The following is a 25,456-nucleotide window of genomic DNA, read 5'->3' as shown; positions in this document are numbered from 1 at the left end:
TCTAATCAAATTTTTTTAAGGAAAGAAATGAAATAAAGGGGCAAAGTATTTTTTTTACTCCCACAAAATAAGGATATAATTTTTTTTTTTTGATACCATAACTATATATGGGTGACACTTTTAGTCGCATAAAATTTAAAATCACGTCTTTTAAAATCCCAAAAAAAAATGAATTTGGGCATTTTTAATCTCAAAATTACAACACATTTTCAATCCCAAAATCACAACGCACGTGACTTTTCAGGACTAAAAATACGTGATTATATGGATTAAAAGCAACACATGCTATAGTTGTAGTACCAAAACAAATTCTACATTTTGTCATAAATAAACGATAAATTTAAATATTTAAAAATTAATATCACAAAAAATTTTCTTTTATAACAGTATAAATGAGGTAAATTTGGGTGATTGACAGACTGGGACCTGGGAGAGAAGAAATAGATTGATCTCAATGATTGTGCCACCTGTGTGTTGACACCAACACGAACAAGAACAAGCTCTTTTGCATGGCTCAGAATTAGGGTTTCCCGCAGCTTCTCATAAGATTTATCTGAGTGTTGTAAGTATTCAGAAACAAAGTTTGAGCCCTTGGATCAACATTCAGAGATAAAAATCAGAAGGTTATTGCATTTGTAAATATTTTAACCATTTCTTATTTAAATTAATAAAATTTATTTTTTTCTTGTTTCGTAATTATTTTTTTGCATACTCAATAATTTGTGTGAAAACTTATCCAAAACGATTAAAATTAAGCATGATTTAAATATTAAGTACTATAATAATTAAGAATATATTTAAAATTAAAGTGATATAAAACCCATTTATAAAAGAATTATTAATGTCTAATGATATTAATTACTGTAGATGATCCAAATCCAAACTCCTTGGGCCTGTCGGGTCGGATCCAAACAAATCCAGTCAAATGGGCAATTTACAATTGGACTGAGACCCGAATCCTTGTGCTTTCCTATTCGTTCGCGTCCATTCAATCTTAATAATCCATATTTTTGGGTCCAAGTTTCGGAGCCTAAGCCCATCTCCGATCTTCCATCAAATTTCAAATGGGCAGCTCGAATCATTTCTGAAAGCAGCCGGAGAGACGATCGGACCCACCATGCGGAAGCAAGTGCTGTCGTTAACGGAAGCCGCCGCCGGTAGAATACGCCAACTCCTCGAGCAGCGTCAGCGCCCATTCCTCAAGCTTGGCGTCAAGGCTCGCGGCTGCAACGGCTTGTCTTACACCCTCAATTATGCAGGTAATATTCTCTAGCTCGTCCATCTATGGATTTTGATCGAGAGGCTTTTCTCGATGTGTGTTTGTGTATTTGTGGAACTGGTGTTGGTTGAATTAATCTGCAATTCCGTAATCGTGACATGATGGAATTGGTAATTTATAACATAGTATGATTTGAATTCTTGGGGAAATGGAAGAAAGAGTATATTAACACCTTTTCCCTTGTTGCTGATGTATACTTTTGATCCGGACTTACTCTAATCTGTTAGAGGGCTAATGGAAATATGTCTTCATTGTACTTGTTGCATATGAAATGTATTGACATCTTGTTGGCTCTGGAAGTACTGCAGGATGCTGTAATTAACTACTTCACGATATAATTTTAGTGAATTTCATGTAAATTGGACAATTTCTCCTTATTTTCTTTGTTTGTAGCTTCTTTATATATTAGGATTTGGACGAGCATCGAGTGAGCATGGTTGTGAAATATTGATTGCCTGCTATAACCGATGCATCATCATAAATGAATTTTGTGTGATTGTCTTCTTGTTGGATATTTATGTCCAAGTGCGACAACTTTTTAACTGGTGTAGGTGGTGACAATATATATTTTATTTCGAGTTTGTAAAACTATCTTTCCATCTCTTGCTTCTTACATGTTTAAGTATACCAAACACATGATGCAGGACCAATTTTTTTATTCTCTTTATTTGTCTCTTCAAGGGTGATTGACATTTGCTACTTTACATTTATTGTGGAAATCATCAGGGTACTGACGGGTTTCTCTAAATATTCATCAATATATTTATGAGCATTGGTCGAAATTTCTTAAATTGAAATTATCTCTTTTCATGCGTTCCTTAGGACTTTTGGTTTTTGCCACTGCCTATTCTTTTGCACTTTCGCAGGTTGTTTATTTTTTCATTTCTTGATCACATTCTTCTTTGTATTTGAACCCTCTGACATTTTTCTTTACTTGAACTTGTTTGAAGTTTTCGTTTGACATCTGCTCATCCTTATTTCTTGGCTTCTAGCAATTCCATGACTTCATGGAATGAAAACCCTCAAGCAGTCTTTAGACTATTTGATCACATAAATAAACTTCCATTCAACCTAAATTTCTTAAGCAGCATTGTTATCACCACTTTTGGTGCGTGGAGGATGAGCAGTGAGGGAAGGGCACCATACCTGTTGGGAATCAGGCCTCAATCTCTATGATTTTAATTAATAATGCAAGAAAGAGGTAGAGATATGAAATAATTCCTAAAGCACTGTAATTTCGGAAGAAACCATGACGTGAGGTAGATTGCTCTAGTGAATGGTGGATGAGGGGAGCCATTCAGTCAGTCGTGTATATTATTTATCAGCAGCTATATCATATAATAAAACCATGAAAACTTAAGGAAGGAAGAATTACTCATCTGAATCTTCATTGCTATTTAGTTGTATTTTGCGCTCTCTGTTCTTTTCTCATTGTTGATCAATTTGTTTTGAGTTATTAAATTTCTTATATTCACAGATGAGAAAGGCAAGTTTGATGAGTTGGTTGAAGAGAAAGGAGTGAAAATATTGATTGACCCAAAGGCCCTAATGCATGTCATAGGAACCAAGATGGACTTTGTAGACGACAAACTGAGGTACTTTATTTTTCCACTTATGCACATTAATCTGCTTTAAGCTAATTTCTGTAAAGCTAGTTTTATATATGATAACGTATCGAGCTTCATAAATTTGGAAGTTGGAACCCCAGTGGTTGTCTTCAAAGTAATTTGTTGAGGAAGTGGAGAAAAAAAGGTAACTGAAGCTTTTCCATATGGTTGTTTGATTTCCTATAATAGGAAATAAAACAAACTGAGGGAATTGATTTTACTTCGAACCCGGAACTTATAGTTACATGTTTTAATTTGAAGGAAATTGGAGTTCTACTTCACCTTTATTACTTTCCATATCTTCCCTATGTAGTCCAAATAAAGTAATGAAAACCATTAGTTCATAAATGTTTTATCTATTCCCCTTTCCTTCACCCTCTTCTCTTGGCATACGTTCTGGATAAAAAGTTTAATTTAAATAGTGCATACTTCCATGTCAATTTCGAATCCTGTAAAATTAGTTGAGGTTATGCCTCAGGAACATAAAAAATTCATGGAACATGATTGTGTGAGTTGTGCTAAACCTGACACTTGTTGAAGGTAACTGTTAAAATCTCAAATACTCTGACATCTCTATCCTGAGCAGATCTGAGTTCATATTCATCAACCCAAATTCTAAGGGCCAGTGTGGCTGTGGAGAATCGTTTATGACAATGAGCAGCTCAGAAGCAGCTAAACGTACTGGTAGCTCCGGGACATAGTTACTTTAGCTTCATTTACAATAAGCTACTGTTATCTCCTAGACTAGAAGAAATTCTGCAGCTGGCTTGTTGAGCATGGCCTTCTCTGAGTTTGTAGGTGGAAATGTTTTATTGGTATAACAGCGGCGAATGGTTGTGTTGAGCTTCAGTGCTGTAAATTCTCTTTTTGTTGATGTGTTGTTGTATTGACATTGTAAATCATTATGCTCTTTATAAAAGAAATAAGCACAACTTCCCTCTTTTGTTTTTTTTTTTTTTTAAATTAAACCACCCGGGAGTGGTGGGAACTTTTTGGAGCTCCCGACCCTTCTCTATTAAGATTAGAAAATATTTCTATTCTGCTGATATGCTTGAAAATATTTTTATTCATCAATTTTGCTTTTATGTATTACTTCCAGCTTAGAATTCTCCACCAGATACCAAGGGGATGCCCTTAAGGTTGAACTTTTTAAAACTAGTTATACTCTCTGTCAATTGCTGCTCCTTACATCTGTCTTAAGTTTACAATCTCTATTTGTTTTTTTTAGGCATCTTGAGATAAGACTGTACTCTTTAAAGTGACTCTTCAGACATTACCACCTCTCAAGTATTATTTTTAAGAATGATAATGCAAATTACATATAGAAATTTTTATTTTTACAACTAATGAAAATTGAATTCTGAGTTAAATGGGAGTGCTTTTTTCCTTTTCTTTTGTGGATAGAGGTATTATATTCAAATCTTTATATCTTAGCATGTATTTTTCCAGTCTGCTAATATGATCTATGATCTGTCAGCAAAAGTCTATAAAGGGTAACTCCACACTGTTAACACGATGATAGTCGATGGCAAAGCATACAATAGAAAAAGAGGGAACTACATCCTCTTACCAAAGGTAAGGAAACAAGTTCGCCAAATTGGGTTCTTCCATTTGAGAGAGCTAACGGTAAATCAGTATATAGTCAGAATACAACAAAGAAACCAAGTCAGTTTTTGACATTTTCCTGTACTAGGTAATCAAGATTGTGCAGAGGCACTTGATAAGATGACTGAACTCACACCAGACTGTCCATTTCTTTTAGGTGGAGACAACCGGTGCTTAGACCATTCTTCTAGAGCTTTGCGGTGAAGACCATTCAGACGAATGTAAGGCCGTTTTTCTTTTATCAACTTCTCTGCATTTTTCCAATCTTCTGCCAAGCCAAGAGCAACCAAGAGTGCGCACATTACTGTAACACTTCGTCCATGACCTGTAGCGACAACAAAAATCAAGACGAGAAATCAGGTACAAACAATTTACTTTGACCAACAGAAGAAACTAACAGTAAAGAAAATTTTATTTCATGAAAATGCAGAAACAGTTTTTAATAAAAGGGATCATTGCTTTTAGTACTAAATAAGAGGAGAAAAATATTCCAAAGTGTTTGCAAATGTTCATCTTCTGAAAGTCTACATTTGACTTTTTCGGGGTCTATCAATGAACGAAATGGTTTGTCGTTTTGTACACACTGCAAAAGATATATTCCAAAGGGCATGTTAGGTTACTTGGCCCAGCATAAACCATACAGATATGGTCAATCTCCTTCTCCAAATCAGACAATTAAACGAAATATGTAACTTTCTTTATATCATAACCCCGTTGAATAACATTCTTATTACATGTGAAACACAAGTTCAGAATCAAAATGAGGCTATAGCACGAAAATGGTTGGACAAATAACAGGTTGGTAGCTTAAACTGGAAATTCCTTCCCACCTTAAGGAAAATACTTTCTGGTTGAAGAGACTGCGACGTTTATGAAAAAACAAGCCTTCACAATTGGTCTTTTGCAGTTTCAAGAAGAACGATAGATAGTCTAGAAGACTCTATCTTAGGTTCTGTACTTGGATCCCAGGACTTAAGCTATTCAGATATACAAGTATATGCACGTAGCCTATAAGAAAGAGAATCTTGCTATGATTGTGTAAGTGCATCTTTTCCTCCTTCCCGTCCAATTCCAGCATTATAATATTAGCATAAAATATTTTTAAGTTAGGGTTACTAATAGTCACACTCCCGTTGAAAATGCTAAATGTTACCAACTCCTTCTTCACACTTCAGAAATGACAGCTACATACATATGTAAATGCAACACTAATGAACCCAAGCAGCACCTGTAACCTGACAATGTCACCCTTGATTTAAGTGTGGTTGCCCCAATTTCTAATTCAAGTCAGTACTCTATAGATCCCAGTGTTTGATTAGTTGCACCTGTCCTGATACACATGTTTTGTTGTTTCGTGAAGAGGGTCTGGTCTCCTTGGTCCTTATCCGGATAAAAAGGCTTTCTCTCCATACCTTATTCAGTTTGTCGTGGCCTCAACTCAGAGCATGCATCTGAGTGTATCTCAACCTTTACTTTGTATGAGTGATGGAGTGTAATCAAACAGCTAGCAAAGAAGAGAATGGTAAGAAGCTTCACATCTGCACGTAATCTTTTGGTCTATGGGCTCTCCTTGTAAGCCACCTATTCATTGATCTTGCACGACCTAGCATAAGCTTTGGCTAACTTTAATTTAACTTACTACAGGCTGAGAATTCATTTCCAGAGCATCAAAATGATAAAAAGTTTAAGAGAGAAATTTTAAAATAAATAGAGGACTGATACCATAAACTAATAACGAACAGTATAGTAGGGTATTGCACATGGAAGGTAGGGTATATGATACCATCTACAAAAGTAATAAATAGACGAGTCAAGATTTAACTGTGGAGGGAGTAACGGGTTTTTTCTTTTTGGAGGGCTCTAGATCAGGACAGCACAAACAAATAAGAAACATCCCCACTCACCAGCTAATTATTCAGTCCATCAAGAAAGCAGGACATATATCAATATGCTGAATTTACATTTAAAAATGCACAAATAGGAAAATGAAGCACTTTTACAGCAAGACAAGCAAGCGCCGTTCAGCACATTGTGGCTTTATGCTCTAGCCATTGAATATGAGAAACGTAAGATAAAATAGACTGACTAACATGACAAGATAAAGGTGCGCTATGTATATATTTATTTTAACAAAATAATAGACATTTACAAATTTTCGGTTTTCTTAACCGCAACTGCAATTGCAGGATAACACTAGGTTTTGGATCTTCTAATTTAATTTGATAGTTCATCTTGTATTCCATAGGTCAAATGTATAAACTGTTCCCTCAGATATACACTTGGCATTACTCATATACACACAGAATGCATGTGTGAACTGAAACACAAGATGCAATACTAAATTGAGATATCCAGGGTCCTAAGCATTGACAACTACACTGGTGGAAAGGAGTTGGTGGGAAGGTTAATGATGAATCAAGAATAAATTTTTTTAAATCAAAATAACCATGGGCAGCCTAGCTTTATATAGAGTCATCACTTGAAGAATCTATGACTTTTCAATACGGAAGCTCTAAATTCAGAAAATAACTAATTCATCATATCTCCACCGCACTTCCCTCCCGGTTCAGGCACTCAAAAATGCTTAAAAGGTCCAGTAACTTAATACTAAGCATTACACAAGGAACAAACATAAGCTATCATCAAAACTGAAATATTGCTCAATAAAAGGATCAATGATGCTAGTTTAGACTATCAAAACTGGCTTCCATGGTAGATAGCATACCATATGCACAGTGGATAAAAATGGGAATCTTCTGAGTTCTTTTCCTGCAAGCCCAGTTCACAGCCATCTCAATCTCGCCCGGTTGAGGCGCCCGGGTATCCCAAGTAGGAATGCACAAATATGCATGCCCTGAGAAGTCCTTTTTCCTTGGGAATTCACAGGTGCAATCAATTATGGCAGGGTTACCAGGTGGCAATTTATCGGGTGAATAAGGCCACCCTCCTACATACAATCCTTCAGAAATCTCACTATATGGAGCCTCCCCACTTGTAAATCTTCTAACAGTTGAAAACGCTCTCACGAAATACAGGTATGGGAAGAACATAATCTGTGACCATATGGGAAACGACCCATCCGAGCTTTTCCCCAATAACATGGGCAGATTGATGGATGGATGGGAAGCAATTGCAACCAAGAAAGAAACCAAAGATGCATACAAGAATGGTATTGATAGCAAAGTGAAGCGAAGAATTTTAAGAGATGCAAAGAGAAAGAACAAAGTTGCAGCCTTTAGGCCTATGAGAACAGATAAACCCACACCCATTGTATCTTTTGAATTGATACACTATTAATGAGAAGAATCAAGAAATCCTGGAAAAATTATGGGGTTTGAACTTTGAGCCTGAGCAGTAAGCAATCAAGATGATTTCACTGGAAAACAAGACTGCTTTTTCCGCAAAGAAGACTGCTAAGGCACAGTTTTACACAGATGAAGAAGGAAAATCAATCAGAAATCAAGATTTAGGATTGTAGTAGAGAAGATCCAAGAAGGAAGGAATGAGTTCTACATGCGTTTTGGGTTGTGGCGAGGAAACGAACAAAGTCGGGTTCATCACCAATTATATATGTCCAAGTTATTTTCGTGAGATAAAGTAATAAAGTAGCAAGATTTATGCATTCGACCCGACCCGGGCTCCCCGAACCCAACCTGGGACTGAACCATGTTAAAAAGTGACATGTGTTGCTTTTCAAATGCCCCTTATCCAAAGGAAAGCATAATCCAATAGTACTTCCAATGAAAATCTGAATGTGATGGTGGCAAGCGGATGGACAGGAAAAAGAAGAGAGCTCCACAAGTTGTTTTTACAGCAAGCTCCTCCTTTCCATATCCCATTTTTCACCAATCAAAGGTATCTCTCTCTCTCTCTCTCTCTCTCTGTCTCTCTCTCTCTCTCTCTTTCAAGATGATGCTCCATGAGAACTGAACATAGGGAGGGGTTAGTAACTAATGACTACAACTTTTTATGCTGAGTTCTTTCCTCGAGGTCTCATTTTTACCCAACAAAAACTCAGGACAAGGTCTCATCACAGTTCTGTTCTAATATGCAGAAGCCATAGCGAGCCCAAGATTAGAAATTATAGAAACCCAGTGAGGGTTAAGGTCTCTACTGACACCAGACCACATCAACTGCCCTCCTACAATGATTTCAAAGAAGCCCATTTTCTGAAATTGCTCCATAGGTCCTGTAAAGCAGGGAACTATGATGAGGGTCTTTATTTTCTTGAGTGTATGGTGAATTTGGGTCACAAGGCAGATGTGATTCTTTGCACAAAGCTCATCAAGGGGTTTTTCAACTCGAAAAGTGTGGATAAAGCGGAGAAAGTAATGCGAATTCTGGAGAGATATGGTGAGCCTGATATATTTGCATACAATGCTTTCATTAGTGGTTTATGTAAAGTGAATCAGATTGATACAGCAAATGAAGTGTTGAGTAGCATGAGGGCTAGAGGATTTGCGCCAGATGTGGTGACGTATAATATTATGATAGGCAGCCTTTGCAATAGGGGGAAGCTTAATTTGGCACTGGAAATGTTGGATCAGTTGATAAAAGATAACTGTCAGCCTACTGTGATTACATACACGATCCTAATAGAAGCAACGATTCTTGAAGGAGGCATTGGTGAAGCAATGAAGCTCTTCGATGAAATGTTGTCTCGAGGGCTACAACCCGACATGTACACCTACAACACGATAATTAGGGGAATGTGCCGGGGAGGTATGATGGATGAGGCCTTTACGTTTGTTAGGAACTTGACGAGTAGAGGTTGCAAGCCGGATGTGATATCATACAATATTTTGTTGAGGGCATTGCTGAGTCAAGGAAAATGGGATGATGGGGAGAAGCTGATGATTGAAATGTTTTCTACAGGTTGTGAGCCAAATGTAGTTACATATAGCATCATGATAAGTGGATTATGTCGAGATGGGCAATTAGATGAGGCAATCAACTTATTAAAGCTTATGATGGATGAGGGACTTACTCCTGATACTTACACGTATGATCCATTGATTTCAGCACTGTGCAAAGAAGGAAGGTTAGATTTGGCAATTGCATTCCTGGATTACATGATTTCCAGTGGTTGTTTTCCTGATATTGTGAACTACAACACGATACTTTCTGCATTGTGCAAAAATGGTAATGCTGATGAAGCTTTGGAAGTTTTCGGGAAGCTTGCTGAGAGTGGCTGTCCCCCAGATGTGAGTACTTATAACACAATGGTAAGTGCATTGTGGAACAGTGGAGACAGGAGTAGAGCCTTGAGACTGGTTTCGGAGATGATCCATAAAGGAATCGATCCTGATGAGATTACATATAATTCACTTATATCATGTCTATGCAGAGACGGGATGGTGGATAGGGCTATTGAGTTACTAGGGGATATGAAGAACAGTGAGTTCTTACCAACCGTTGTCACTTACAATATTGTGCTTCTTGGATTATGCAAAGCTCACAGAATTGGCGAAGCTATCTCTATACTGGAAGAAATGGTTAAAAAGGGTTGCCAGCCGAACGAGACTACATACGTTCTACTAATTGAAGGTATCGGGTTTGCAGGATGGAGAGTGGAGGCCATGGAGCTCGCGAATTCTCTCTATAAGAAAAATGTAGTTTCCGGTCAGGCTTTGAGGCGTTTGAATAGAACATTTCCTATACCTGGTTTTTATGGAGACTTCAGCAAAATGGAAATTAAAAGCTAGTTTTGTGTTCCTCTGACCTTTTTTTACTTTCATTCATTAGCATTCTATTTCTTGAAACTTCTACTTCATTCTGTTTCCTCTGTCTTATGTGGGAATGGCTAATCATGAGTTCATCATCAGCGGTTTAAGCCCTTGAATATAAGAAGCATTTACTTCAAGATGACTGAAGAACTTACATTGAGATACACGCAGCATAGTTACATACCGCCAGAGCAAATAGCAGCCCCTTCTAGTCTGGTGGTTCCACCAAAACATTTCTGTGACTCGACGTTTAGCACGACACCCCAATGACCAGCAGAAGAAGCTGCATTCTTGTTCATTAGTTGAAGACTTGAAGTGGCTCTCTCTACACGGCTTCCGTCAGGCTTTTCACCTTCTTGCTACCACTTACCCCATCGCTTTCAAAAATGAAACTCTTCTTCGCATTTGTGAAGGTTGAGGTACTTGGCGATCTCTTTTTATTTCTTATTTTTTGTACAAGAGAGCACGAGTAGTTTCAGCTCCAATCACCATCGAGAACCGCCTACTGATCCACCAACACAAGGATTCAGGGACTCGAATGAACAACTTTTTGACTAAAAGTGACCCTTTTTGTCAATTGAGCAGCAAACATTGGCGAGGTACTTCATGATTTCAGAAGCTCCAAGCTCTTGAATCCACATGCGGAAAGAAGAATCAGGAAATTATTTTAAATACAGAGATTATAAACCGCTTTATTTAAATCAATAAAACTCATTTGATCTTTATTATTTCTTGTCTTATAATTTTTACAGACACCAAACTTGTGTGCATATCTATTTCTATCGACTCCATTTGATTGCTCCAATTGGCCTTTTCCATAGCGTCCTTTATGATTTGCTAACGTCGCGTTCCCCCCGCCAACGCTCAAGCTAGTCTGCCATTGGCTTTCTTGCACTAGGAACTTTTTATATCATACCAACCCTCTATTGTGTTATTTCTTTTATGGTCCACATCATAAACGATAGCGACAAATATAATACTTCATATTCGTTGATTTACGTCATATTCTCATTTCGTAAATCAACGAACTTCTTAACTTTTTTTTTTATAGTAAAAGTCAATTTTCATCAAGATTTCAAATATGGTTCAGTTATTAAACAACTTCTTTTATAGGAACGTTTTGAGTTGCCAATTGTTCTAATATATTAATGTCGTCTAATAATCACATCATATCAAGTGAATAATTAAAATAAACTTTTACTTCACACGATCACCTTTTAACATGTCTATTCTATATCAATTTGACAAGCGCCAAATTTCAATTAAATCAATTTTTTTATATGATATGAATATCCAATTTTTCGTGTCAAATTTATTTTTTTCTTAAATTCTACACTTTTCTTTTCTTTTTTTTTTTTTTTCCTATTTTCCAACTTTCAAAACAAAAAATATATGAATTGTCCATAAATAATTTGTCTCCCCATAAGAAACTTTTACCAATATACGAAATAACTGTCCGATAGTAAATTCTTTCAATTAAAATAGTTTTATTTTTTTAAATTTATGTGCGATGAACCAAATTACAAATTGAAAATGAAAATTGAGGGACTAGAATAATTTTTTTATAAAAAAAAAAAAATAGAAGGATAGTATGAAAAAATCACCCACCAAAGAGACTAATATAAAGTGAATTGAGAAAATATGAACTATTTTAAAATTGAAATCAAATATCAGTAACTGATTAAACCAAATGTACAAGACAAAACTATCAATTCACAACGTTCTTAGAGAATAAATTATTCAAAAACGAATTATACTTGAAAATCTTGAATAAAAAATTAAATTTTACGAATAAATTAAGAAATTCATTTATTCACGTGTAAAAAAAAATACGAGCAATACACTAATAAGAAGTACCATAGTTTTAATACAATAATTTAGTATCATAATAAAAGCTTCTCATGATGAGACAAATTCTCTATTAGTTAATTGTGTGACATAAAAATTTATTTTAATCGTATCACATAAGTTGATGTGATTTCTCCATATAAATATATAAAAGATTTTTATGTCACAACAATATCTTAGTATAAGTTGACAATCCAAAACATTCCTAAAAAATAAATAGTTCCAATGACAAACCACATTTGGAATCTTGAAGAAAATAATTTTTTACTATAAAAAATATTAAAAAATTGAGTTAATTAAAAATTCTTCGAAAGAAATTTTGAAATTATACTTACACCCTTATGAAATTTTCAATTTAAATTTGGTCTCCGTCCGTTAGGGTTTAAATGAAAAATGTTAATATCAGCAAAAGAAATTACCTGATTTTTCAATTTTGCTCCTTATTTATTGTTCCTATTTATAGTTTTGTATTTATAATGGAATAAATATAATATCTATATATGGAGTGAGGTTAACATCATTATATTTATTCTCTTATAAGTACAAAATTATTATACTGGAATGTTAAATAAGGGATAAAATTAAAAACTTATGTAATTACTTTTTGACCTTAGTATTTTTTTGTCCGAACTCTAATAAAAGGAGCTCAAGTATAAACAATGTACTTTCGAAGGGAGTGTAAGTATAAATTTTAAACTTTTTTAAAGGAAAGTGAAATTTTACATTTTTAAATGGAGTTTAAGTGTAATTAACCCCAAAAAATTGACAAAGTGAGAAGAAGCTCGCTTTGGCAATTGGCATGGCCATAAAGCTCAAACAAGCCCAAAAGAGGGCAGATTGATATCAAAGACAAGCCCAAATAAATTCACAAACATTTAAGAAATTAATTAAATTAAGTTGAATTATAATCATTTGATGAACACATTCAATATTCAAATCAAAAGTGTCTAATAATGAGTTTGGATTCAATTATTCAAAATATTCAGAAACTTGACATAGTGGAAAATTGGCAAGTAAAAAACAGGGATGACAAAGAACAGAAAAGTAAAGACTTTAAGTCAAGATATTGCAGTAAACAACTTCAAAGTTAGATTAGGCTACAGAACACGTTCATCCACACAAGTTTCAGTTAACTTTTCGGCAGTTGAGTCGAACCTGTCCCTTTGGTGCTGTCAGAACCTTGAGGTTGGATAGCTTGATCATTGCAAGACCAAAGTCCCTTTGGAACAGGGAAAGGTCGGAGGAGTATGCTCGGACCCAAGTCTCCGTTTCTGCCCCAGATGTCAGCTGCTGATCCACAAACAGTAGTCCTTTGCGCTGCAAAAGACTACGATAGTATAGTGTGCCGAAACCTGTTCGTGGCCCCTCATAGTCCATCTTCATGCCTGCATCCTGGGATAAGATAGTTGATAAATTGTTGTCCTCTGATGAGGGCAAAGGTGATAATGATGGAGAAGCTGATGCTGGTCGGGATGAGTGATGGATGCTGTTGCAGTTTGATCTTAGCAGCTGAAGAAACTCAGGGTCAATAGAAGGGTCAGGGCCATCACCTCCACTGAAGTTGTAGAGCCGGTGGAAGAAGAATTTGCAGTGGATTGTGCCTGTGCTGTGAGCACCTGACACGGAATAGGAGAACAAATGAAGATACAAAGAGAAACAGTCTAGCCAAAGTAGATTTTTCAACAAGAGAAATTTAGAAAATCAAAAATATCTATAAAGGTGATTGTGTGCTTGGTTTCAAGAAAAGAGAGTTTGTTTTACTTATAGAATGTAAGCAGATGTGATCACTCGCAGAGATAGAGAGAAGGCCATTGGATGTCAGCAATATATTTGCAAGCATAGGGATTCACCATAGCTACTACATAAGTCCCTCTAAATAGTTTGTATCCCCAGAGAACTCATTGCCCTGTAGTGTAGAAAAGAGAATAACCAGAACAAAGTTGTCATACCTAATAGACTGACTGTCTCCCTTTCGTCGAACCCTCTTGATGCGAATGACTCAATAGTTTTCGAAAGATCGTCTAAGGGACTAGGAAGCTCATAAGTTGCTATGATTGGATAAGCAACTATGCTGTCCCTTCTACCAGTATACAGAGGATAGAACGGACCGCCAGCCTGAAATTCAAAAGTCGCCAGAAGTTTGAAACAACGAAAATGAAAACGAAAAGATTCTTGATACGCATGTTTACAAGGATTGGTGGTAGAGTTATAGATAGAGAGTCTTACCATGAGGACGCTTTCTCTTGCAGCCAAAGCAACAATATCTGCGCAAGAAACAACTCCAGGGCATGCTTCTTCAAGTTCTAACTTGATAATGTCGATGACATCATAGCCCCTTAGAGATTCATTTGGGAGAGAGTCTTTCTCACTCTGAATTCCATCGCCATGATCCAACAACACTGAGGCATCACACCCCTTACAAATCATTCAGCAGACAGCAATTAGAAGAAAGCTACTGGTAAATACACGTAAACTGACCTGATCTCAAAGAAACCACTAAAATACCTGAAACTAGACATGTCCATTGTACAAGAATATCTACAAGCATTCCATCTTCAAGAAAAAGCAAATAAAAGAAAACCTTGAATACCACAAGTAAACTTTCTTTCAGAACAAACTGTTGAAGACAAATCATAGTTTGGATCTTGAAGAAAATCAGAATAGACTTAAAACCTGAAAGATGCCAAATAATGAAAAACATCGAAAATCTATCAAAAACTGATCAAACAACAACACTAAACAAACAAGAAACAATTGGAAAAACTAAGAACTAAAAGTCACCTTCACAATGCAGTCATTGAAAACTAGGCATGCTTATAATCTGATCATTAAGAATATTGATAAGCATTCCATCTCCAAGAAAAGATAAATGAAAGAAACAAATCATATTTCCGATCCTGAAGAAAATCAGAATAACTTGGAACTGAAAGATGCCAAATAATAAAAACAGCAAAAAGCTATCAAAAAGTAACCACACTAAACAAGCAAGAAATAATTGGAAAAACTAAGACCTAAAAGTCACCTTCACAATGCAGTCATGGAAAACTAGGGATGCTTATAATCTGACCATTAAGAATATGGATAATCAGTCCATCTCCAACAAAAGATGAATGAAAGAAACAAATCATTGTTTGGATCTTGAAGAAAATCAGAATAAATTAGAGCCTGAAAGATGCCAAATAATGAAAAACAGCGAAAAATCTATCAAACACTGAGCACACAACCACACTAACAAACAAGAAATTTTGTGAAAAACTAAGACTAAAAAGTCACCTTCACAATGCAGTCATGGAAAACTAGGCGTGCATATAATCTGCCCAATTAAGAACATTGATAAGCATTCCATCTCCAAAAGGAAAGATATATGAAAGAAACAAACCAACACCCCAAAAAGGTTCCTGGAGAACAAACTGTTCAAGAACAAACCATACTTGAAATCTCGAAGAAAATAAGAACAAAGTCAGAATCCCAAAAGGCGCCAAATATAGGAAAAAAACAGTAACAATCTTTCCAAGAACTGATTACATAACCACACTAAACAAACAAGAAGACTATGGAAAAACAAAGAACTAGAGAAGTCACCTCGACAAAGCAGTCATGGAAAACAAGCCTCAAAAGAGCGGGGGCAACATCAGGCCGCAACCCGTATAACTCTTCAACGGTTGATCGGATTATCCGCTCCGCCAATGGACAAGACTCATTGTAGTAATCATACCTGAGCCATTCGTGAAGCCCATCATCTTCTTGGAGCTTCCTCTCCACCGGGTTCTGAAACGAAGCCTTTCTACTGGTTTCTGCATTCTGGTTCTTGAGAGAGATGAGAACACAGAGCATAAAGACAAGAAAGCTCAGTTTTCTTGTGAAATCCATTCTGAAATTTAGCATGAATGAAATCGTATCAAATCCCCCCTCTTTTTACTGCTTTGTGTGTGTATAAATGAGATGAAGTTGCAGAAGTTGATGAAAGCTGTGAAGAGAGGTGGTTCTATATATCGCCTAAAGTGCAGGAGAGCAGTGAATCAAAAGAACTACCCACAACGCGCGCGCGCGCGCGCACACACACACAAGCAAAAATACGCACACCACCACACACAGAAACACACACACCCCAGACCCACAGAAATACACACACGGGGGTGGGGGGCATGCCAACCTCCATAGCAGCAACCACTCATGCAGGCGCCGTTTCGTTCCAACAGATTGAGGGACCAGTGCTACGTGGCGAGGATTGAGCTAGCGGATCCAAGGCAGGGGATCAACATCATCCCTGATCGTTGAGGAAAACCACCAGATGCCCTCTCCACCTGCATTCAGATTCTGATTCTATCTTAGCAATTTCTCCAATCTGCTGCAGCCTGCAAGACTGCAAGAACTTAGAGGGTGGGGGTGGGTGGAGAGGAAGAACTAAAATTTTGATTAATTTACATATACTTTAAACATGTATTTATTTTAAATTTCATTTATTTAGCTTAAGTTTTATTATACATAAAATTAGAAGACAGTAAAATATAAAAATACATTAGGTAATGTAATCTTCATTAAATAAATAGTACAATCGTACAGTACAACAGTACTCATTGTGTGGCGTTTCCCTTAACAGTCCAAGGGATACGCCAAAATTTATATAACGTACAAAAATTAACAGAACGAGCCAAAAAATCACCAAGAAAATATAAAAACATAAAAATACATTAAATTACTGATTATAAATTTTTCTCATATAAAGTTTAAAAGATAAAAATATACAAAAAAAGATTATTAAATGTTCTAAATCTTTCATTAGTAACTAATATCTTTTTAATATACAAAAAAAAAATCTAAAACTTTTAATGATTTTCATATGTAAGATTTTACTGAATTTGTACTTAAATAAGAAATGAAAAAACGAGTAAATGAATAATGAATAATTATTAATTTAAGAAGAAAATTTTCTTTTAAAATTAAAAATTTTAAAAAGAAACTGCTGAGGGAGTTTTACCTTTTTATTTTTTTCGGAATTGAAATTATAAATTTAGATATAAAACGTCTTTAATTTTTAATCAGAAAAGGTAATTAAATTAAATGCAAGTTAATTAGATTAAGAAAAATACATATTTCAAATATTGTTTTATTTAATTATATTGATATTTCTCAAATATTTTTTCTCAAGCTTAAGGCTGAAGAGGCGTACCCCCACCAAACAACCGTATAGGCCCATGAGTAAAGTATTTAGTCCAAAATTCATCTAGTTTTACTAATTTGGTAGGCCCAAAAGTAAGCCGAATTCAACAGGATAACTCGACGGACAACAGAAACGACACGTTATAAATATTTTTAACATCATAAAACACATCATTCCAAAAACTCTCTAATAAACTTCTCCTAGATTGATGGCTGCCAACCTAACACCAGTGGGTCAGATCGGCAAACCTCGACTCGACTGTCAGGACCTATTTAAATAGTCATAACTTTTTCAAAATAAGACTAAATCGTAATCTTTTTTTGTTGTTAGAGAGCTAATTCGTGCAGTTTTCCAGTGATATATCACAGGCTGCAACCACTTTCGAATTTTGCTGTCCGTCAGCCTATAAATAGAGGTGTGAAGAAAAACATAGAGAGAATTTGATTCGAAAGAAAGAAAGTGATGGTTTGCTGAAAATATGTTCATGTACTAAAGAAATGAAGTTCAGCTCTGTATACATACTCTTCTAGTTGCCTAAGACGTGAAGAAGCTAATAAGTTGGACCTTGGGAAAGCTAACCAAGCCTAACTTGCACACTGCAGAAGCAAAAATAGAGCCGGACAACACTTTAGTAATCAAATCGGCTAACTATTCGGAGTTGCGAACGCATAGTGAACAATATGACAATTAATGTCCTAATGCTTCGTGCGTTCGTGAAAAGCAGGGTTAGCGGTAATATGGATTGCGGCATTGTGGTCACAAAACAAATTAATAGGTAATTAAGCAGTAACCCTAAAATCCTGAAGCGAATAAGTAATCCATCACAATTCACAAACCGTAACGCCCATGCTATGATACTCAGCCTCCATTGTCGAATGAGAAACAACAGTCTGCTTCTTGGTCTTCCACGAGACAAGAGCAAATACCAGAAATATACAAAAACCAGTGAGGGAGCGGCGGGTTCCAGTACAAGTCACCCCGTCTACATCACAGAAAGTGCGGAGCTGGAAGGAATTGGTTGTAGGAAACATAAGACTGTGAGCAGGAAAACCTTTCATATAATGAACAATATAGAGAGCAGCAGTCCAATGTAAATCATAAGGGTGTTGTAAATATTGGCTAAGTTGCTACACCGCGTGTGAGATATCAGGCTGAGTGAAGCTGAGGTAAAGCAAACGACCAATCAGATGGCGATAAAAATTAGGGGCAGACAATAATGCTCCACAATCAGAAATGAATTTGACCCCTCGTGGTAGTGGCGTGCCTGCACAATATCTCTGATATATTTAGACTGAGCTACATAAGTTCCTTAAGGCAAACGAGCAATCTCTAAACCCAAAAAATATTGCTCAGTCAAACAACTACTCATTGGGTAGGCATGTGAGTTCATGGAATGTAACATCCCTAGATATGAAAGTGGTGTGTGAGTTTATGTCAAACAACTTATAGGTCTTTTGATGAGGTGCATAACCAATTATGATGCATTTGTGTGCCCTGGGATCAAATTTGGTTTTATGTGGATCAACATTCGTAGAGAAATAAAGGCAGCCAAACGTTCGAAGGTGGTCATAAGCAGGTAGCCAAACAATAGCTCAAAAAGGAGTTTTCCAACCTAAGACAGAAGATGGAACCTTATTGATCAAATATGTAGCTGTGAGAATGGAGTCCCCCAGAATTCTTTTGGTAATCAAGCTTAAAACATGATAGCTTTTGCAACAAGGCCTAGGTGTCTATGTTTTCTCTCAATCCGCCCATTTTGTTGAGGTGTATGGAAGCAAGATCTTTCATGTATTATACCAAGTGTATGTAAAAGCGATTGGAATTGGTTGCTCAAGAATTCAGTCCCATTCTCGATCTTGAAAAAATTAGACAAAAGTGAATAGGTTTGGGATTTATGCCTCATCAAGTAGGTCCAAGTGACTATTAAAATCATCTACTATCGTGAGAACATAGCTACAACTAGAAAGAGTATGTGTCCGATAAGGCCCCCAGATGTCCACGTGTATGAAACCAAAATTTATGTGAAGCATGAGATCACTTATAGGAAAGGTTAATCTAGTTTGTTTTTTATGAGTGTCGAATCCACCAAAAATATTATTCTACTAAAACTTGTTAAAGTAGTGAGTAGGGTCGAATTCACAGAAATTCAAATAAAAATAGAAATAAAAAGATCGTGGCATTAAAACCAAGTAAGGAGAACAAGTAATAAGAAGAAATTAATTTGAAAACACCAATCCCTAGCAATTGAGCCAAAAAAATTTATGAGTACCGAATCCCACAAAAAATATTATCCTACTAAAATTTGTGAAAGTAGTGGGTAGGGTCAAATCTACAGAGATTAGTTTTAAATTAATTTCATCACATAAAAACCAAATTAAAAAGAGGGAGATTTTTGTTTAAAGTCTAAATCTAGAAACAAAATAAAGAATACAAATAAATATGAGAAGAAAGATCTCCAGTGAAAGACAGGATCATGCTTGATTCATTATTGATCATCGCAAATATAACCATCATTCATAATAGATAAATTGATTATGGTCGAATTTAGGATTTAGGGTAAGACCTAACGACCTCACCTTTTCTTACTTTGCCTTATCGTTAGTCATGGAATTCTATTGACTAATTCTCTAATCAATAAACAACCCTGGGAACGTCCTTAAGATTTAGTTTACCAACATAACTAATAACTAGAAAGGCACAGTTCTAATCAATAAATTCCTACGATGATTTATTTAAATTATATTGTGCATTCCCCACAACATAATCGACCACTACGACTTGATGAATTATGTTGCGTTACTAGTTACTAAACTAAGCAAACAATTATGAATTTGCAAGTTTAATTGGCTAGGCAAATATTCTTGACAATGAATAATGGTACATATCATTCATAAATCAAATTATTTGTGATGAAAGCATAGAGAACAACACAATACCTCTATGAACAAAAGTAGAAAGCACAAATTAGATCCCACAACATATGTGAATCAAGCATTCACAATATCGCCAATTAGAAATTAAAAGAACTAGCCTAACATGCTAATGAGAAAACACATACAAATAAAAGAGAGAATATTATAAAAACGTAGAGAATCAAAGATCAAAAGAAGTTTCATATGATGAACTACATCATCTATTTATATTAACTAGTTACCTAATATTTCTAGAACTAAAAGATAGATTTCTAATTAAACTATAAGTCCTATTTAATTAAATAATTAACCCTAATAGACTCCTCAAAAGAGATGATTCCAAAATATCAAGGGGCACTGTGATTCATGTGTGGACTAGCTTTTCTCCAGAAAATTCATCTTTGTTTTCCTTGTTTTTCCGATTTTCCGTAGGGTTAGACGTGGGCATACCTAATTGGATAAGCAAAGTTGTTATGTTGCTAATTGTAACTCACTTTTCATCCCACAAATCTCTATTAAGCTAAATCTGCAACTATATCACTTGATTAGGAGTGTTTTTAACATCAAATGATAGTCAATCACCACTGAAATTATATCAAAATGTGTCCTATCAGTTTTGCAAGAGGACATATATCAAACCGGAGTTTCTCATGATTAGAAGACAAGTTGATGGAAGGTATATGTTTTATTGCTTATACGGAGGAATGGCCAAGACGTTGATGCCAAATTTTATTACAACAAAAAATGTTAGATTCAACCAACTGCCAAAGTGTGTTTAGATACCTGATCCTACAAAACACAGTACTAACGATCAAATTTGAATTTGATGGTAAAGATGTACACAGTTGGTTTACAGATAGAAGATTGACTTTGAAATCAGGATTATAAAAGACATCAGTGAATAAGACAGTTTTTGAAAGTTGTACATGTCCAACAAAAGCAACGGGCCTTTGAGAACCTGATGAGTGTCGAAGTCACCAAAAATAATTCCTACTACACTTGTGAAAGTGGGAGTAGGGTCGATCCACAGAGATTGGCTTTAAGTTGATTTCTTTGAGAAAATAGAAAATAATGGGGGGAAGGTTGTGATAAATAGAAGTGATCAAAAACTAAATAATTAAAAATACCTGATAGAGATATGAGAGAGAGATTTCCCGGTTAAGGCTAGGATTATGCTTGATTCTCGTGAGTTGATCATTGATGCAAGAATAACACATGTATGGACAAATAAACCAGTTATGGTCGTTGGTACGACCTAACAACCTCACCTTTCCTTACCTTTTCGTTAGCCAAGGTACGACCGTTGGCTAGATCTCTAATTAACAGACAACCTTAGGAACGTCCACAAGATTTAATCTATTAACAGCATTAAGAATTAGAAAGGCCTGATTCTAATCAACAAACTCCTACGAGGACAATTCGTTTAAACTAGATCATGCATTCCCCATAACATAATTAAATACTGTGACATAACTAATCATGCTACGTTGCCACTAAGTATTGAACTAAATAAACAATTACACGGATTTATAAAGTTCAATTAGCTAAGCAAACCTTCTTGATAATGAACAACCGGCCGAATCATTCATAAATCAGATGTTTGTAATTAAAGCACAGAGAATAACATGAATATTTGCTTGACAAGTGTAGAACGCAGATTAGATCTCACAACATAATGAAAATCAAGCAATCACCATACCTTAACCAGGAAATAAGGAATTTAGCCAGACATATTAATGGAAGAACACACTAGAAAGTGGAATTCCATTAATTCCGGTAGTAAAATAAAATAAAAGAGAAGAGATGAACAGAGAATTCTATAGAGTTCTAAGATAAAAACTGAATTGCTTCTAATGAAGAGATCCCCCCTATTTATAATAAAAGTCCCCTACGAATCTAGACGTAGTGGGGGGATAGATACGTGATAAACTCTAAAAAGGTAAATAGATTACAAAAGATAAGCTTAAAAGAATCCTTTCTAAATCTAAACACTTGATTCCTTTATCTCTTGGGGAAATCGTTCGTGCTTATCCTTATCCCGAGTTGACTACTCCATTAAGTGTGGGCACGCTTTGTCAATTTTGCAGAAACGTCCTCGTAATCTTCCTTTTTGCTGAATATGCAATAAAATCACATAATTAGGAATATTTTGGCTTAAAAAGGAAGATTAAATTGCTATAAAATCATTATAATTGTAGAGTTATCAAATACCCTCACACTTAGCCATTTGCTTGTCCTCAAGCAAACTCAAGATGCATTCAAAAATCCCTCCAAATTTTAAACTACTCAAGGCAATTTGTAATCATGTGCAAAGTAAATGACATATTTTATGAAGGAGATAATTCAACATGTATCAAACAAGTTTTCACATGATAACTATTATCAAAACCAATCGCATAAAACTAGTGGACTATTTTCTCTCCACTTTCCATTCTCTCAAGTGTATGTATGGCTCAAGTGTATCTCTCGACACTTACTACGACAATGCTTCACCATAGGCTTGCCTATACACCACATCTCCACCACTTTTGAAATATGCACATATAAGGGTCAAAAGGTCTTTTATTTTGGTTGTAATGGGGCTTTGGTTTGGGGTAGGATAAAAGGATAATGAGGTTAAATTCCAATAAACTAATTAGAGCACCAAAAGAATTTGAGTGAACAATAATTCGAAGCTCTCAAAGTTTTTTCGACAATTCCTTGAACTATGCCTTTCTTAATCCTTTTGGAGAGTTCATATATATTTTTTTTTTCTCTCTTTTTTTTTTCTTTTTCTTTTTCTTTTTCTTTTTCTTTTTATTTTTCTTTTTCTCCTCTCCAATCTTTTGTGATAGGCACAGACCAAGAAAATTGATGTCGGTTCCCACAAAGTGAAAAGGAACATAATTTTGGAACCCCCACACTCATTTTGAGATACATCTTTTAAGCATGTAAATCACAAAGGTTTTGAAAATCTCTCATTTTGAGAACTTGTTCTTTTGAGCATAAACCCATTTCCCTTGATGCTTTAATAGTTCTTAGAGGGATCAAAATCAAAGTTTTAAACAAACGACGGGATATGTTCGTATATGACGGGTTATTCAACAAAATAGGTCGAAAGGCTCAAAGGGGTTCTCTAAAGTTAAAATGTGTTGGGTGGTTAAAAAAAAGGCCGAAAGTGGTTTCTAATGCCTTTATCATATCCAAATAAATACACATTTGTGTGGCCTCGACGTGGTTCAAGCCAAGTTCTAGGAAGACAAAGCTATAGAAGTGTTATTCTCTCAAGAAAGAATGAATTTTTTTTTATATATCAAGCTCAAGATCTCACGAGGTATGTTTTAGTCCACTAATCCTATATCAGAAGGTTTTAACTCAAGTCATTTTGGTGAAGACAAGCTTTCAACTAGTGAATTATCCTCAAGCATAAAACATGTATTCTTCTTACACATAACATCATCAAACCAAGATTAGTCCAAAATTGAAAGGGTTTTATCATGCCAAGAATTATCATGTATAAGCTCAACAACCACACCCCCACACTTAAAATTCACATTGTCCTCAATGTGGACATTGACATGCAACTCAAGGATTAAAAATTAAAATGAGAGAGAGTTTAAGGAAGCGTCCCTGAGTGCATGCCGCGAAGAGTTCATGGCGTGGTTGGGCTGGTGGCAGATGATGGCGGCAACTTCCGGTGGATATGAGGGAGAGAGACTTGGTGGTAGGTGAAGTTGCTGTGAGAGAAAGTGAGAGAGAGAGTTAATGAAGATAAAGATGAAGTCAAAGAAAATCTTGGTAAAATATATGAATAAAAGTGAAAAGATTTTCTTTTGATTTTTTTTCGATTTTCTAATTTTTTTTAAAAAAAGAAAATGAAGAAATAAAAATAAATAAATAGATGAAGATAGATGAACGTAAATAACAGCCTACGAAGTGCAACTAAGCGTGGGCACGCTTAGTGGAAACTCCAAATCTGTTTTGGTGAAGTGAGTTAAAACAGTTTTGAAAGATCGACTAAGCGTGGGCACGCTTAGTGGAAGCTCCAAATCTGTTTTGGTGAAGTGCGTTAAACAGTTTTGAAAAATCGACTAAGCGTGGGCAGCTCAGTGGAAGCTCTAAATCTGTTTTGGTGAAGTGAGTTAAACAGTTTTTTAAGATCGACTAAGCGTGGGCACGCTTAGTAAAACTTTCAAATATGTCCAATTTGAGCATCCAAACAGATTTGGATGTTTCATTAAGCGTGGCACGCATCGCAAAGCTTGAATAAAAACACTAAAACTAAAATAAAATGAAACGAAAAAGAGAAGGGATAGAAATTCATGGGTTGCCTCCCATCTAGCGCCTTTCTTTAATGTCGTTGGCTAGACATTGTTGTGCTTCAACTTGAATAAGTTGGGAACTTTATATTCTCTTCTTCTTCGTCATAGTGCACCCAAAGATGGTGTGGACCAAGGAAAACTTTGAGGTTCATGAGAGAATTCTTCCTCGAACTTATTTTGTCGTGAAATGCTTTGTTCTTATAAGTTCTCGGACCAGAGACCTTGAGGAACTTTGCATAGTGGGGTACTCTTTTGGTTGCGTCGATCAATGGAATGTTTACCACCATTATGCTAACAATTTCAAGTGTTCCCTTCGTTTTCCATTCTTCTTTTTCAGCAAATCCTTCCGGTAATGGAAGTTTGACCATCAACGCCTTGTGATGTTCACTGTCGGTTGTTTTGGGCTTGTTGGTCTGTTTTTGAGAAATTTCCATCTTTTGATCTGGTTCACCTTGTTGGACATCCGCGCACTTGGTGTCATTTTTGTCCATATTTGGTTGCAACTCCTTTTCACTGTGAAAGACAAAAACACTAGCATTTTGTTTGGGGTTAATAACAGATTGAGAAGGTAGCTTACCTTGGGACTCGAGCTTACCAACAGATGACGCCAGTTGACTGATTTGAGACTCTAGATTTTGAATGCTCGTCTGGGTCTGTTGCTGGAACTGCTGGGTCTGTTGTTGGAATTGTTGGAAGCTCGCCTGGGTCTGTTGCTAGAACTGTTGTGTGTTGGTCACTAGTGCTTTCATCATGTCTTCGAGAGATGGGCTAGGCGTGGAATTAGGCGGAGGAGGTGGTGGCCAGTTTTGAGATTGCGAAATGTAGCCAAAACTGGGGTAATTTGTCCTTTCTGGATTGTACGTGTTGAAATGAGGATCATATCTTCTTTGTGGTGGTCCAAAAAGTCCTCCAACAACATTGGCATGCTCGATGGTTTCTTCTTGAAGCATAGGGCACAAATTGGTGGGATGTACCATGGAATTGCATATTCCACAAGCCTTCACTCGTTGGTATTTT

General features: G+C 35.9%; 4 protein-coding genes across 7 annotated transcripts; 2 read left to right on the top strand and 2 right to left on the bottom strand.

Annotated features, from left to right (window-relative positions):
- The first annotated feature begins 1,022 nt into the window (after window positions 1–1,022).
- Window positions 1,023–3,818, top strand: LOC105161071 (Iron-sulfur cluster biosynthesis family protein). Its single transcript, XM_011078647.3, has 3 exons — window positions 1,023–1,259; window positions 2,757–2,874; window positions 3,473–3,818. Exons 1-3 carry the CDS (start codon window positions 1,118–1,120, stop codon window positions 3,585–3,587), a joined length of 375 nt encoding a protein of 124 aa, XP_011076949.1. The 5' UTR covers window positions 1,023–1,117; the 3' UTR covers window positions 3,588–3,818.
- A 587-nt stretch (window positions 3,819–4,405) lies between these two features.
- LOC105161070 (uncharacterized) lies at window positions 4,406–8,038 on the bottom strand. Its single transcript, XM_011078644.3, has 2 exons — window positions 7,217–8,038; window positions 4,406–4,816 (listed from the first exon to the last, which is right to left on the bottom strand). The coding sequence occupies exons 1-2, from the start codon at window positions 7,758–7,760 to the stop codon at window positions 4,584–4,586; spliced, it is 777 nt and encodes a 258-aa protein (XP_011076946.1). The 5' UTR covers window positions 7,761–8,038; the 3' UTR covers window positions 4,406–4,583.
- A 71-nt stretch (window positions 8,039–8,109) lies between these two features.
- LOC105161069 (Pentatricopeptide repeat (PPR-like) superfamily protein) lies at window positions 8,110–10,206 on the top strand. The gene is made up of 2 exons (XM_011078643.3): window positions 8,110–8,346; window positions 8,546–10,206. Exons 1-2 carry the CDS (start codon window positions 8,249–8,251, stop codon window positions 10,194–10,196), a joined length of 1,749 nt encoding a protein of 582 aa, XP_011076945.1. The 5' UTR covers window positions 8,110–8,248; the 3' UTR covers window positions 10,197–10,206.
- A 2,886-nt stretch (window positions 10,207–13,092) lies between these two features.
- LOC105161067 (Peroxidase superfamily protein) lies at window positions 13,093–16,475 on the bottom strand. Of its 4 annotated transcripts, none has more exons than XM_011078640.3 (5): window positions 16,219–16,475; window positions 15,648–15,936; window positions 14,292–14,480; window positions 14,015–14,180; window positions 13,093–13,681 (listed from the first exon to the last, which is right to left on the bottom strand). In XM_011078640.3, exons 2-5 carry the CDS (start codon window positions 15,933–15,935, stop codon window positions 13,191–13,193), a joined length of 1,134 nt encoding a protein of 377 aa, XP_011076942.1. In that variant the 5' UTR covers window position 15,936; window positions 16,219–16,475; the 3' UTR covers window positions 13,093–13,190. The 4 variants fall into 4 exon arrangements, with proteins under 4 accessions (XP_011076942.1, XP_011076943.1, XP_011076944.1 ...); XM_011078641.3 differs by having other exon boundaries at window positions 15,648–15,872; window positions 16,219–16,474; XM_011078642.3 differs by having other exon boundaries at window positions 15,648–15,866; window positions 16,219–16,474.
- Window positions 16,476–25,456: the final 8,981 nt, after the last annotated feature.

The sequence above is a fragment of the Sesamum indicum genome, linkage group LG4, assembly GCF_026168435.1.
Source record: "Sesamum indicum cultivar Baizhima isolate 11 linkage group LG4, ASM2616843v1, whole genome shotgun sequence".
NCBI lineage: Eukaryota > Viridiplantae > Streptophyta > Magnoliopsida > Lamiales > Pedaliaceae > Sesamum > Sesamum indicum.
This window is presented reverse-complemented; position numbering and strand designations above follow the sequence as displayed.

Excerpts from the sequence above, each read along its gene's own strand:
- LOC105161070 (XM_011078644.3), bottom strand. The coding sequence starts at position 7,760 with ATGGGTGTGGGTTTATCTGTTCTCATAGGCCTAAAGGCTGCAACTTTG. Across the intron at positions 4,817-7,216 it reads TTTTATCCACTGTGCATATG|GTCATGGACGAAGTGTTACA; the intron begins GTATGCTATCTA and ends TTGTCGCTACAG.
- LOC105161067 (XM_020693256.2), bottom strand. The coding sequence starts at position 15,950 with ATGCTAAATTTCAGAATGGATTTCACAAGAAAACTGAGCTTTCTTGTC. Across the intron at positions 14,181-14,291 it reads CAAGAGAAAGCGTCCTCATG|GCTGGCGGTCCGTTCTATCC; the intron begins GTAAGACTCTCT and ends TTTGAATTTCAG. Across the intron at positions 13,682-14,014 it reads GGAGACAGTCAGTCTATTAG|GTGCTCACAGCACAGGCACA; the intron begins GTATGACAACTT and ends ATTCCGTGTCAG.
- LOC105161071 (XM_011078647.3), top strand. The coding sequence starts at position 1,118 with ATGCGGAAGCAAGTGCTGTCGTTAACGGAAGCCGCCGCCGGTAGAATA. Across the intron at positions 1,260-2,756 it reads TTACACCCTCAATTATGCAG|ATGAGAAAGGCAAGTTTGAT; the intron begins GTAATATTCTCT and ends TTATATTCACAG. Across the intron at positions 2,875-3,472 it reads TTTGTAGACGACAAACTGAG|ATCTGAGTTCATATTCATCA; the intron begins GTACTTTATTTT and ends TATCCTGAGCAG.
- LOC105161069 (XM_011078643.3), top strand. The coding sequence starts at position 8,249 with ATGGTGGCAAGCGGATGGACAGGAAAAAGAAGAGAGCTCCACAAGTTG. Across the intron at positions 8,347-8,545 it reads CCATTTTTCACCAATCAAAG|AAGCCATAGCGAGCCCAAGA; the intron begins GTATCTCTCTCT and ends TCTAATATGCAG.